Genomic DNA, 13,906 nt, shown 5'->3' with positions numbered 1-13,906 from the left:
GGACAATTGTACAAATTGGAAATATTGCAAATTGGAAATATTGGAGTCTGAGCCTGCTGCCAGGTGGAGGCAAACACAAGCCCTGGGTGCAGGAACCGCCACTCCCCCCCCCAAATTCTGGCTGCTTTGAGTAATTCAGAAAAACATGAGCTGCGGTTCCTGTGTTGCAGGGGTCCAGCTCTACAATTGTGTGAGTCTACAGCGGGGAGCCTCTGGAAAGCAAGATACATTCTGAGATCTCAGAGGGCTCATTCTCCCCTCCCCATGAAGGAGGGCAGGCTCTGGGGGCAGCCTCAAAACGGGGCCTCCTGGCTCAGAACCCAGCAAATTGGGACAGAGATAAGCAAGGCCAGAGGTGTCAGGGTACCCAGCAAGTGGGGAAGGGCAGGTCACCCCAGAACACCCTTCCCCACTGCTGGAGACGTCCCGGTTGTGGAAGGAGGGCAGGGGCCGGGCGGCAGACTGTCCATTGTTCTTGCTTAGGAGCAGGAGCCTCTCCTCCCGATGTTCTGCACTCCAGACATTCAACATGCCAAGTCTCTTTGGATCAAATGAAAAAGAAAGAATAAAAGAGCAGCCCCTTTGCTTCCGCAGCAGCCAGCGGCCAGAGTCCTTTTCAGAGAGTCTGAACGGCAACTGGATACAGCAAGGAGAGGTGCTCAGCACCTTTGACGGGCAGCTCTTGAGCCGTGTAGAAATGGATGACTTCGGGTACGCTGTCGAAGGGGGCGCTGTTCTGGCCCAAGACATACTTGCTCTCCTTCGTCCGGGTGAATTTCATGTGCATGAAGCCTTGGCTGCTCCTGCCAGAGAGAGAGAGAGGGGGGGGTCAGAGTCTGCACCCCACACTCTGTGTTCACAGCGCCCAGCAGCTGAGGATCTTGGGTTTAATTTCACAGGGGGTGTTGGGGGAGGTGCTGGTCCTCATGGCTTTGGAAGCTAAGAAAGAAAACACAGCCAAGCTGTTTCCAGAGCTGTCCTGCTTTCATTCCCATAGGAAGCTGCTTTGCTCAGACCACTCCCCCCCCCATGTCTACCTGAAAATACCCTCCAGGGGTCCTGATTTTCCAAAGACAGTCCTAGAACTACAGGAGCCATCCCAGTTTCTGATTTGATCCCAGAATGTCCTGCTTTTCATTTTTCCTCCCCTCCACATCTTGGAGAACAATTAAAAGTGTTTTGTGTGTGTGTGCAGAAACAAGAGTCCTGTTTACAAGGAAAATAAGGCACCTACACCAAATGAAAGAAATGGTGAAGTTGGCACACAAGGGCTTTCCTATAATTCTGAAGGAAAATGTCACCAATCCACTTTAAATTCTTAAATGGCAATGCGTCAGCAACCAACCATTTATTAGAAAACATGTGGAGTGTTTATCCGTTTATTATAAATTGTCTATCAGAAGTAAGTCCCACTGCATTCAATGGAGCTTACTCCAAGGTAACAGGGCCAAGACTGCACAGCTGTACACTGTGGTCCAAAGTATTTTTACTCATTCGCACCGAGTTCAAAAGGATTTACTATTCTATTCTATTCTATTCTATTCTATTCTATTCTATTCTATTCCTAACTTTTTCCCTGACAGGGACTCAAGTCAGCTTACCACTAAAATTTTATTTAATTCCATTTATCTGTAGAAGCTGTTGTGCACAATCCCTTCCCTCGCACATTTTTCCTTTACAACAACCCTGTGAGGTCAGTTCAGCAGAGAGGTTGCCCTTGGCTCAAGGTGTATGCGTGCATATGATGTCTATGCAAGATGAAACACAGGAGAAGCTTCCGGGTGTAGAATAGGGGTGTCCCTATTTTCATCTGAGAAATATTGGAGGGTGGGCACTGACAGGCAAAGGCTCGCTGGGATTTTAGCCTGCCCTACTCAAAGGTGTCAGGACTGAACTCCTTTACATAAAAAGCACCTGCTCAACAGACTTTCCCATAAAGGAGACCCCAGGTCTCAAGTCTTGGGCCGCAAAAGACAAAATTGGAGGACGTGAATCTTCCCTAACAGAAGGCAGAGGGTGCTGGTGGAAAAGAGCAGACTGCAAGAGTCTGAAAGTGAATTTCAGGAACAGGCGAATGACATTTCTGCAGCAAGCCGTCCACAGATCATGCGGTGGGGAGGGAATTGGTGCTGGAGGGAGGGAGGCCGTTTTAATGTTACGGGTTTGACAGAGCAGGGAAGGAGATGAAAGGCCACGTCCACCGCAGTTGACATGGCTGGGTGTGATCAAAGCGCCAAAGGACTCGGGAGGAGAAGGGGGTCGGGGAAGCCTGGAACGCCAAGCTCTGACTTTTTGCCGCAGATTATAACTCATCTGTCACTTTGCTTTTCCTCTTTCCCTTCCGTTGCAGACAAGGGATAGATCCTGGTGGATTAAGACGCTGCATAATCACGACAGAGGAAGGGGGTGGGAGCCTGGCAGAGGGGCTGAGCAGGGTCCTGGGTCTGCCCAGAATGAAGCCCAGCTTTAGGGATGCGCCGAGATTTCAACCTTCTCGTTTACTTACTATTTTTGTATTTGTATATCCCTTCCTCTTCCTCCAAGGAGCTGAAGGTCAGGGGCCTCATTTCATCTCCACAACGACCCTTGAGAGAAAACAGCGACTGGCCCCCAAAGTCACTTGTCCAGCGTCGTGGCCAAGTGGAGATTTGCACCCTGGCCTCTCCCAGGCCTCCCTCTAACCACTGCACTGCTCATCGATTTAAAAAGCAAGCATCAAAAAAGCACTTAAAGAACATGGATCTTAAGAGAAAGGGTGGCCTCTTCAGGATCAACCAGCGCCACACGCATGGAAGAGCCAGGCTGGTGCGCTCCCTCTTGGCGCACGCCGAGCCCATGCGCTCGCACGTGGAGGCCCCAAGCGATGAGTGCTTCATCGTGTTCATGCACAGATCAGAGGGACAGATGTTCTTTGCTCTCTGAACAGCAGGGCTGGCTATCAAATATTTATCCCGGTGCCAGGAGAGGGGAGGAAAAAGGCTCCCTCGCTCTCTGCTGGGTGCCTCCGGAGCATCCCATAATAGCAGGGCAGCCCCTTTTTGCCCTCTTCACCTTGCGTGTCCCAAGATCACTGGCGGATGTAAAAGTGTTGCCTCTGGGACAGACAGCGCCTGTGGTTTTGGTATATGAATTTCAGGGGTTAAATGTCTGCTGTTTTTTCATTCCTTGAACACTTTGGTTGCTTTTACAAATAATAATAATAATAATAATAATAATAATAATAATAATAATAGTATTTATATCCCACCCATCTGCCTGGGTTTCCCCAGCCACTCTGCACAGCTTACAACATATAAAACACAACAAAACATCAAACATTTAAAAACAAGATATCCTTTACAAGCAACAAGCAAACCAATAAATCATTTAAACCAACAACAACAGTTTGCAGTTATACCCATATTAAGGTAACCGCCACCCCCAAGTAAACATTTAACCAACACCAGCCCAACAAAAATGAAACAGAGGAATCATAATCAGAACTGTCTAAAACATTTTACAACATTTTAGCCAGTTGCCCCAACCCAAGTGCTGCTCCAGCCCCGTCCCAGTGGCCTCCCAGGAGCCCCTCTGAGCTGTCCAGGGGGAGTCTGGGCCCCCCAGGCCAGGTGGAAATTGGCCTGGCAGCAGAGAGCAGGCCTTTCTTCCAGCACTCAGGCAGCAGAAAATAGATTCGTTGCTTTAGTCTTTTTGCAAACCGCTTCAAGGTTTATTATTATTATTATTATTATTATTATTATTATTATTATTTAGACCAAACGGCATATAATTTTTGTAAAACCAATAGCTTGTATGTTTCTAGTTTATCGCAGCTTTTAATGCTCAGGGAGTTTTAGTTGCTTTGTTTGCACACCCTGCCATTTTAGGAGGCAAAACTCCAATTTTCTTTTTTTTTTTTAATCAGACAACATTTAGCTTGTTAAGTCTATGTTTGATGAAAAAGTGCATAAACTGCTTTTGAAAAACCAAAGTATCTCCATTGTGCCTTCTGCAAATGTCAGGAAATCATCACAAAAAAATAATAATATTAATATATAATGTACCTGCAAGTACTTGGCAGTCATTCTTTAAGGATTTTGATGTGATTTTAAATACCTCTTACCAAGCAAAGCTAAATTATATCAATTTAACCAGCATATATTTCAGATCCTCAAGTTGTGTTGCAACTTTTTTTTTGCAAACCTCGTTTTTGGAATTTGAAAGCTGGAAAAGCCAACATGCCCAACTCCTGGAATATTCCTTAAGATCCCGGTTTGGAAAGTGCAGACAGGGAAGAAGATGCTGCTTACCTGAGTGAGAGAGAGTAGTCGTTGCGGCTGGTCTCGCTGTTCCGGACCAGGTAGCTCCCTTCCTTGCAGAGGGTCAGGAGGGATTCAGCGTCGGCTCGGCTGATGGTGCCGTGAAACCACCTGGAGGGGGGGAGCCCAGCAGGGTCACGGCTTGCAAATCCTCATCCCTTTGCCCAGACCCCCTTCCTCTACCTTTGCTTCTCTTAGCATCCTTTCCAGGGCCGGCTCACCCGTGTGGCAACGTGAGGCGACCGCCTTGGGCGGCAGGACTCCCAGGGGCAGCAGAGCCAGCCTCCAACAGATCCATTGCTTGCTGCTGCTGCTGCTGCTGCTGCTACTGCAGGGGGACCTTTGGGGGCTGGATCCTTCTCAGCAACACCCCCAAATGATCTCCAGGCAGATAAGAGCCACTGTTGGTCTCCTCTCATCTTTAGGTAGGTGATGGCTGCCCTCTGGGGTCTCCACTCCCACGGCCTTTGATTCACACTTTAACTATCAGGTAAGGTTGACCGGATCCCCCCATGTTCCTGATGGAGATCTTCATTCACCCCGTCTTCCCTGGCGCAGGGAGCATCCTCGCCAAAATATCTTGGGCAGGCCCTGATTCCTCCATTGGGAGGGACCTTGGAGGTCAGTGGCTCCAGCCAGCGGCAGACGGTCTGTTTGGGGAAATGGGCTACCACCCCAAGACTGCACCCACCTCATTATTTATTATTTTATTAAACTTGTATACCACCCTTTATCCACTGTCTCGGGGCAGCTCACAACATAAAAATACAAGATGAAAACACAAAATACGTAACCCACCCCAACCCATAATTCCCTCTCCCCCCACAAACAGGTTTAAAAAGATATGGGCTGTTAATCAGCCCAAGGCCTGGCCGAAGAGGAATGTTTTTGCCTGACACCTAAAGATAGGTAATGAAGGCCCCAGGCGAGCCTCCCTGGGAGAGCATCCCACAAGCAGGGAGCCACTGCAGAGAAGGCCCTCTTTCTTGTGTTGCCACCCTCTTGGCCTCTCATGGAGGAGGCGCACAAAGGACGACCAGAGGATGACCCAGGGTCCAGCAGAGGCAGTTTTAGAGTAGCGCGACTAGGTCAGCCACACTGGGTGCTGCAACAATGCTGTAGAATAGGGCATGAGGAGTGGGGCACATTTTAGTGTCACACAGGACAATGCTGGAACTTGAGAGCCCCAAGTCTGCCACTGGGTCTGGGCAGGCTCATATGGGGAGAGGTGGTCCTTGATGCTTCATAGGTCCAAACCAGCTCTTTGAAGTGGGCCTGCCTAGAAACTAATGACCAGCAGTGCAGCCTGACACTCGATGCTCCAACCATCTTGCCCTGGAGAGCAACCTGGCTGCAGGATTCTGTGCCGACCTCCCTGTCCTTTAATGCTTGGACTGATACTCTCGAGTTGCATCCTCTTTCCAGCTCCCTCCTCCTCACACTTCTCTCTCAGGTGTCAGTATGAGAAACCCTTCCCCCCCCCCTCACCTAATGCACGAACTTGCAGACATGCAGTGAAATGGGATGGTGGAAGATTCAGGACAGAGACAGCAAAGTCCTTCTTCAGGCAGCATATTGTTTAATGATGGACCTCCACCCCGAAGGAGGCAGATGGGCACCACCTTGGGCAGCTCTAAATGAGGATTGGACCAAGTCATGGAGGAGGAGAAAGCCATTGCAGGGGCTGGACTGGATGACCCTTGGGGTCCCGTCCAACTCTATGATTCTAAGATGAGAGGTCGCCTTGATTCTCTCCTCTGAGGACAAGGCAGCCAGCAGCCTGACTGCCTTGTTCTTCTCTGGCACAGTTGGCTTAGAACTAGAATCCTTTGTCTTTCCAAGTTGGGCACTTCCTATAATAAACAGTGTGATTGTGTTCTTACTCTACAACATGGGTAGGTAAACTAAGGCCCAGGGGGCTGGATCTGGCCCAATCACCTTCTAAATCCGGCCCGTCCAGGAATCAGCGTGTTTTTACATGAATGTGTCCTTTTATTTAAAACGCATCTCTGGGTTATTTGTGGGGCAGAGGAATTCATTCATTTTTTATTTTTCAAAATATAATCTGGCCCCCCACAAGGTTTGAGGGACGGTGGACCGGCCCCCTGCTGAAAAAGTTTGCTGACCCCTGCTCTACAAGCACCTCTCTCTCTCTGAAATTGCAAGAGAAGTGTCACTCTCTGGACAGTTACCCAAAGGAAAGAAGGGCATCCAGGTAATTTCTAGTGGAGGTTACAGACACGAGGCTCCTAACAGAATCATAGAATTGCAGAGTTGGAGGGGACACAGAGGGTCATGTAGTCCAACCCCTGCAGTGCAGGAATCCCACCCACAACCATCCCTGGGTGGGCTCAAACCACCAACCTCCTGGCCAGATGCACTGGTCCTTTGTGCCCCTAATTAAGGCACATGGGGGGAGGGGGTGATTGGAGGTTTCAGCCCCACCTTCCGTTTCCCCATGGCTGTAGGAGGACAATTTATTGGAGCAGTACATTTTCAATAATTTGGTCAATAGCGGCTAACAAGAAAAATTACCCAGACAAAAATAAATTAAAACATCAACAATATCTAAGAAACATGACAAGAAATGCAATGATGATAATTCTTTATGATTAGTCAATAGCAGAGGATAATAATGTCCCATTCAGACTCTGACGGAAATCGTGCGCAAGGGAGACAGGGACGTCTTTTACGTAACACAGCCTTGATCTTCAAAGCTAGTTTTGCAGAGCCTGAGAGATTTAACTGAACCCAGCGTGATTATTTTATTTTTTCCCTTACTCTTGTTGAGCAACATCAGACACCCCTCCCCCCACCCCAAATGAAATATCCCAAACTGCCTTTGAAACTGTTCTGTCGGAACGGCACTAAGCCACAGAATTAAGTGTAGCCTGGATAATTCCACTGCCTAAAAACAAATTTAAACATAAAGTTCCTAGTCCATAAGGATGTATGCAGCTGTGTGCTGGGGGGGGGGGGATGCTTGAGGAAATTCCAAAAGAGATCCTCCCCCTACAGAGTCTTTTGGCCTGTAATTCTCTTGCTCAAAGACAGATATTCTTCTTGCAGAGGCCAATCAGTGCCTTGATTTCCTGGGGAATTTTCCTTTTGGGAAAGCTTGTTTTATCAAATAGACTTGGGTCAAATGAAACAGCATGAATTATGCAAATCAAGCCACTGAGCATCGCTTTGCATAATCTTTGCAAGGCACAGGGGTGTCCATTGGTCTGACTGCATTGCTGAACAAGAGCAGCAAAGCAAAAAGACCTCCCACCACCAGGCCTGTGGGATAATCCCCTGCACATGGGTAGATTTGCACTCTGATTATACAAAGCATCCTGCCCTGTGCCTTGTCTCTGACAGTAATCCTGCTGGGATAACATACTTGGGTCCATTAATTCCAATGGGTCTGCTCCGAGGAGGATTCCGTTTGAGACAATCTTCTGACGCACAAGGTGGAACAAGCCCTCCTGGATCAGGCCCGCCTCCTGCTCTCTCCATGGCCAGATGCCCCCAACCCCCCCTCCCTGGAGCTCAGCCCCATTGCTGCCTCTGCCTGTGGAGGAAGAGCAGCGCCATTGTCCCCTGCAGCCACGGAGAGGCCCCTTCGCCATGAACTTCTTTTGAAGCCATTTACGGTAAGGTTACCAGATTTTTCTCAATGAATTCGGGGACACTTTTCAACTTCCTACTAAATAGATGGATTTTGTCAGGGGACTGATTTGTAAATCTGGGGACTGTCCCTGGGAAACGGGGACGTCTGGTAACCTTGATTTAGGTTGGTGGGCCCCCTGGCGTGAAGGACTCTCCTTTGTCCTGAATCTGCCCACGTTCAGCTTCATTGGATGTTTACGAGTTATGGGGGGGGGGATCCTGGGAACAGCAATTCACCTCTCCCAGGAGCTGCAATTCCCAGCCCCTTTAACAAACCCCCGTTTCCAGGATTTTTTGGAGGGAGCATGGAGTCAGACTCCCATTGAAGCCAAGAAACCAGAGTGCTGGCCCCCCATGGGATGATTTCCGGGGGGGAGGAGTTAGATGAAGACCACCTCAGGACCACCCACTGCTGAGTGAACTACCTTCGACCTGAACAACTTAGGTCAAGGGTACCTCAATCAGTAGAGCATGATCAGGGTCGTGGGTTTGAGCCCCACGTTGGGCAAAATATTCCTGCACTGCTGGGGGTTGGGCTAGATGGTCATTGGGGTCCCTTCCAACTCTACAGTTCTCTGATTCTGTGATCATGAGTTCATCTGCAGGAGCACTGCTGGCCGTTCGCGTTCAATTGGCAAGGCTCAATTGACAACACAATGAACAGAGTCTTTATTCTCATTGGCTCAGTCCTCTGGAACTCACTGCCACTAGAGATTCAGCAGGCATCTCCCATCTCAGCTTTTAAATACCTGCTGAAAACATTTCTGTTCCACCAGGTCTGCTTAGGAATGCATCTCTCCATCACAGTTTGTTAATTTCTGGTTTTAACATTTCTGCATGGTTTTCATTGCATAATATGAGGCACAATGATTGTAAATCACTCTATCTTTTTTGCAGAGCAGTATTACACTTACTTACTTACTTGCATGCATACACACATGTGTATGTGTGTATGGCAATCCCCCATCTATGCGCATTTAATACATGCATGACTGCACACATGCAGACCACACCAAACCTGAAAGTGACCCAAAAACGTCACCAAAAGGGTCGTAATGGGGTGAGGTGGAACAGGGTGTTTGCAGGCTTCCCCAATGGTGCTTCAAATATACGTGCCTCAGAACATAACCCCCACTTAAATGGGGGGGTTTGCCTGTACACCCCCCCCATCCTGCAGGAAGGATCCCGATGAATTTTTGATATGTTACTATTTAAATATTTGCAATAACTAAAAATTAAACAAAAAAGCAGTATACACAGCCAAAATCTCCCTTATGTAGCATAAATGACTCATAGAATCATAGAAGTGGAGAGTTGGATGAAGCCCCCAAGGGTCATCTAGCCCAACCCCCTTGCTTCCCCTTACACCTGGCACTCCCCTCCAAGGCCCCACAGATCTCCCACAGTCCTTTGCTACCTGCAACTCTCCTTGCACAAAGAAGGAAGATTGGTGCTGGCCCACAAATGCATTTTTACGCGGGTGTCGTGGTTTTGCTGGCACCTCCCATCACTTACGCCTGGTTTTCCAAGGGCAGCGAGGGGTCAATGCGCTCCGCAGCAGGAAGGCTGTGCTCAGGGCTCTGCGACCGGACAAACTTGGAGCTCCCCGTCAGGTGTGGGCGCCAATGTTCTTTGTGTGTGGAAGAGGCAGCGGCGAGGGACGTCCATTCCCAGTCCGGGGTCTCAAACTGCACTGTGTGGGGAGTGGAAAGGACCCGTTAGACTGGGGGGTTCAGCTGCTGCCCAATGGATGGTTTTTGTAAAAAATTAAAATCCCCCCCAGGTGTAAACAGAGAAATCTTCAAACTTGTTTTATTGATTTTTCACAAAGCAAAAACATAAGCATTGAATTGTTGTCCAGTATCACAACTTGCATTGCACTGCATGCATTGCACTGCCTGGAGCAGCGCATGAGTCTCTTGATCTCAGGGGTTGTGGGTTTGCGCCCCACCTTGGGCAAAAGATTCCTCCACTGCAGGAAGTTGGGCTAGACAGCCCTCTTGTCCCTTCCGACTCCATAGGAATTAAGCAAATGTTATGGAGAAAGTGTGATGTGGTGGTTGAATGCAGACACAGGGTTTCTTTTCATCACACTGCAGACTGTTTATTAGCTTACCAATGCCAGGATACCTGTGCTATCCGTGATTCTTTCATGTGAATGATTTCCTGACGACAGTTCAAGGTCAAAAGCATGCCAACTTAACATCAGAAGAGGCTGCTAGATCAGGCCCAGGGCCCATCCAGCCCAGCTTCACAGTGGCACTCTCCCCTCCTGTGGCTTTCAGTGGAGGCACAAAGAATTTGCCTGTTCCTTTTTTAACGCCATCTAGGCTGTAATCCTCTCATTGGGCTCTGAAGCCTTTCAGGCCTCCCCGTAGTCAGTGCAGTATTTGTTCAGAAAAGGCCTTCAAATAGTGTGGCACTGTTTTCATTTTCTGTATTTTAACTGATCTCAGGGCTTTTATATTGCTCTAATTCTATTCCAGTTGAATTACTTTTCAATGACGATCTCTTAAATGTATTTAGCTGTTTGCATTTACAGTGGATGCTCGGGTTGTGAACATGATCCATGCGGGAGGCACGTTCACAACCCGCAGTGTTCGCAAGCCACAGCGCTGCATCTGCGCATGTGCGGTTTGCAATTTGGCGCTTCTGCACATGTGCAAAGAGTGATTTAGCACTTCTGCACATGCGCAACTGCCGAAACCCAGAAGTAACCCGTTCCGGTACTTCTGGGTTTCGGCGCGTCCCAAAAACACGCAACCTGAGGTGTCTAACCTGAGGTATGACTGTATTACAGCACTGATACGCTTGACTGTAAAAACAGAACACACTGAAGTTCACAAAAGAAAACGATAAGATCGAGGAAATTTTACAACCCTGCTTTGAAGCATACAAAAGTTTAAAAGCACTAAAACAGATTAAAATCATGTCAACTTTCTAAGCGTCTGGGAAGGCATGTTTGTTTTCCGAAGGCACCTGCCTGATCTCAATGGGCAAGGAGTTCCAAAGGGCAGGCCGTGCCCCCCCCCCCATGATGGAGCTCTTACAAACGCAGAGCAGGGATTGCGTGGCTCCTGGAATGGTGCCAATTCCATTTTACCTGTGTCATTTTGTGTAAGCTGCCTTGAGTCCCAGTCTGAGGAAAAGGCGGAATAAAAATTATAACAGAAGAAGAATAACCCTAATTTATCACTGTTTTTAATCCTTCGGTCATATTTTTTTGAATTAATACAGAGCCTGACCTTCTTCACAAGGTTAATCTTGGGGTGGGCTTGTGACAGGATGTGGAAAATGCGGGGGGGGGCAGTAGCACATGGGACATGCCACACATCCATGTGCAAACCAGCTGTCATGAATGTGGCAAGTGCAGGAACAGCAGGGAAGAGGGATGGAAGAGAGACGAATCAGAAGAGGAAGAACAAGAGGGAAGTCCCGGGAGACAAGGAAACAGGCACAGAATACAGAAAAGCGAGGAGGGGGGCATTCATTGGGCTCCCCCCCTCTGGAACCATAGGGACTAGGGCCTTTAAGGGTACCTCCAGGAGGACAGGTGTATTCTGTGGCATGTTCTTGTCTCATAGGAGCCAGTGTGGCCTAGTGGTTAGAATGTCAGACTAGGGCCTGGGAGAGACCAGGGTTCAAATCCCCCCTCAGCCATTGAGCTCATTGGGGGCCAATCCCTGCCTCTCAGCCTAAGCCACCTCACAGGGTAGCTGTGAGGATTAAATGAGGAAGAGAACCACGTGCCCCACTTTGGGCTCCTTTGGGGGAAAGAAAGTGGGTCAGAAATGCAATCATATAAAATAAATAAGCCAGAAATACTGCAGGAGTGACGGGTTTATTCTGCGTCAGTTGCTGTTCTATGATGATTCCCCAGTGCAACTAAATCAGGGCAAAAAAAGAGAAAGAAAGCAGAAGATTTGTAGTGTGAAAAGTTATGGGATTTCAGCAGGACGCACTGACTGGAGACAAAGCCGTGGGGCTGCCCCAAAACTTTGCAGGCGCAAACAGGGCTGAGAGTGGGGAGGGGAGCATCCGGAGCACAAATCATCATGAATGTGCAATAAACGCACTGGAGGGACCCAGAGAAGCAAATGCTGGAGTTTTCCAGGGGCCAAATCTCATGCAGACTTTTCGGTCCCCTTGTGAGAAGGCAGCCAGGGGCGCTGTGTCCCTGTTGCCAACACCCTTTTCACAGGTGAAGGCTCCATGCCTTTTCATACCTGAGTGGAACGCAGAAATTCAGCAGGTGCAACTTGTTGAACATTTGCCTGCCCTGTGGAAACTTCTGTCTATGTAACAGACAGCAACCCCAGTGCCACTCTAAGCTGGAGTCAAAAATAAACACAGCGCCAGCCAGAGAAGGCAAGCGAGGTGTGCCTGGGTAGAGGGCAGGGGGAAAGATGTTTCCAACCCAGGGGAGAGAGGCTGAGGTGGGTAAGAGGTTAAAAAAAGATGTCACCTTCTGGATCTAGGGATTCCTCTGTGCCCGTGAGTTGTCCTACCGGAGGTGGCCAGGGCAAGACTTTATTCTCCTTAATGTCTACTGCAATGGGAGAGGGCATCATGGAGGAGAGGAGAGAGAGAGAGAGAGAGAGAAGGGAGGTGGTCGGGAGGAAGGCCAGGCGAAGGGAGGAGAGATGATGGGAAGAGAGAAGGAAAGGAAGGGGGTAAAAAGGGAGGAGTGCAAGTGAGCAGACAGAGAAGGAGGAGGAGGAGGAGAAGAAGAAGAAGAAGAAGCATGGCAACAGAGAAGGGGAAGGAGAGAAGAGAAGACCAGGGGAAGGGAGAAGAGGAAAGGAATGCAAGAAGGAAAGGAGGAGAAAGAAGAACTTATGGGGAAAGGAGCATAAGGGGGCAGAGGAGAGAGGGCAAGGAAAGAAGAGAAGAAATGGAAGAACAGAATAACAGAGAAAAAGAAGGAGCAGGGGAATTCATGGAGACAGGAGGAGAAATTTGGTGGAAAGGGGAGAAAAGAAAGCATGAGGAGAGGGATGAGGAGCAGAAAAACATGGACAGGAGGGAGAGAAGAGATGAGAAAGAGGAAGGGAGGAAAGAGACAAAACAGACATGATAAAAAAGAAAAGATCTAATGACGGACAGACAAGGGGAGACAGGCAATTGCCCCCTCAGCCCCCTCCCTTCACAACAGCCATTCTCTATAAGTCTTGCCCCTCAGCTCTTTTTAATGATATAAGTGCTTTATTTCTGCTTGACACTGCAGAGGACTGGAGGATACATAATATTTTTAAAATATATAATAATGTTATTTTTAAAGCTATAATATTGATGGAGTATCTTGTTTTCATTTATTTTTTTAACCTGTTCCTCTTAAGCTGGCAAAACAAAACAAAAGCCAAAGAAGTTCCTTACAGTTCAGCAATTTGGAGCTCCATTCATAACAAAAGTTTTAAAGCTTTTAGAATGCAAATTACGTTTGTAATAATTGACTGACTAATCTGTATTTTTATACGCCAAATGTGATAATTTAAAAGCTAAGCCCAGTTGTACAGAATGCCTTTTATGTTCCAAAAGGAACAAAGTGACATTTGATTTGTAAAGCGTGCTTTAAAAAAAGCACATTTCCCCCTTTTCTCCCAAAATTTCTGTCCCTGAAAGAAGAAAGAGTCTTGGGAGTGGGGAGAAGCTGGTGGCAACAATATAAGAGCAAGGAAGGCAAAGAACGAGGAGGAATTTCAAAGAATGGATTAAACAGGAAAGTTTGGCCCTATCTCCTGGCTCAGAGATGCTTCCAGAAGACAGGGGAAATTGGCTGAGGAGCTCCAAAAATCTGGAGTCAGAGTCTACTCTGAGGAGGACTTAGCTGGGGAGACAACTACTATTAATTATAATGGCTAAAAATAAATTTAAAAAATGTCCAGTAGCACCTTAGAGACCAACTAAGGAAGTGTGCCTGCACACGAAAGCTTATACCCAGAACAAACTTAGTT

At 48.0% G+C, this 13,906-nt stretch overlaps 1 protein-coding gene across 2 annotated transcripts in view; it reads right to left on the bottom strand.

Moving 5' to 3' along the window:
- Positions 1 to 275: 275 nt before the first annotated feature.
- SHD (Src homology 2 domain containing transforming protein D) overlaps positions 276 to 13,906 on the bottom strand; it is a 32,171-nt gene continuing 18,540 nt past the window's right edge. Inside the window, exons 5-8 of one of the 2 annotated variants that reach the window (XM_082207002.1) lie at positions 12,418 to 12,501; positions 9,468 to 9,645; positions 4,290 to 4,409; positions 276 to 803 (exon numbers count right to left, since the gene is read on the bottom strand). In XM_082207002.1, coding sequence (XP_082063128.1) covers positions 617 to 803; positions 4,290 to 4,409; positions 9,468 to 9,645; positions 12,418 to 12,501 — 569 coding nt within the window. In that variant the 3' untranslated portion in view covers positions 276 to 616. The remainder of the gene's footprint in view (positions 804 to 4,289; positions 4,410 to 9,467; positions 9,646 to 12,417; positions 12,502 to 13,906) is intronic. The other variant, XM_082207003.1, reaches the window with a different exon arrangement.

This window comes from Podarcis vaucheri (assembly GCF_965113315.1).
Source record: "Podarcis vaucheri genome assembly, chromosome: 18".
NCBI lineage: Eukaryota > Metazoa > Chordata > Lepidosauria > Squamata > Lacertidae > Podarcis > Podarcis vaucheri.
Note: the sequence above shows the minus strand (reverse complement) of the source record. Positions and strands in the feature narration are given on the sequence as shown.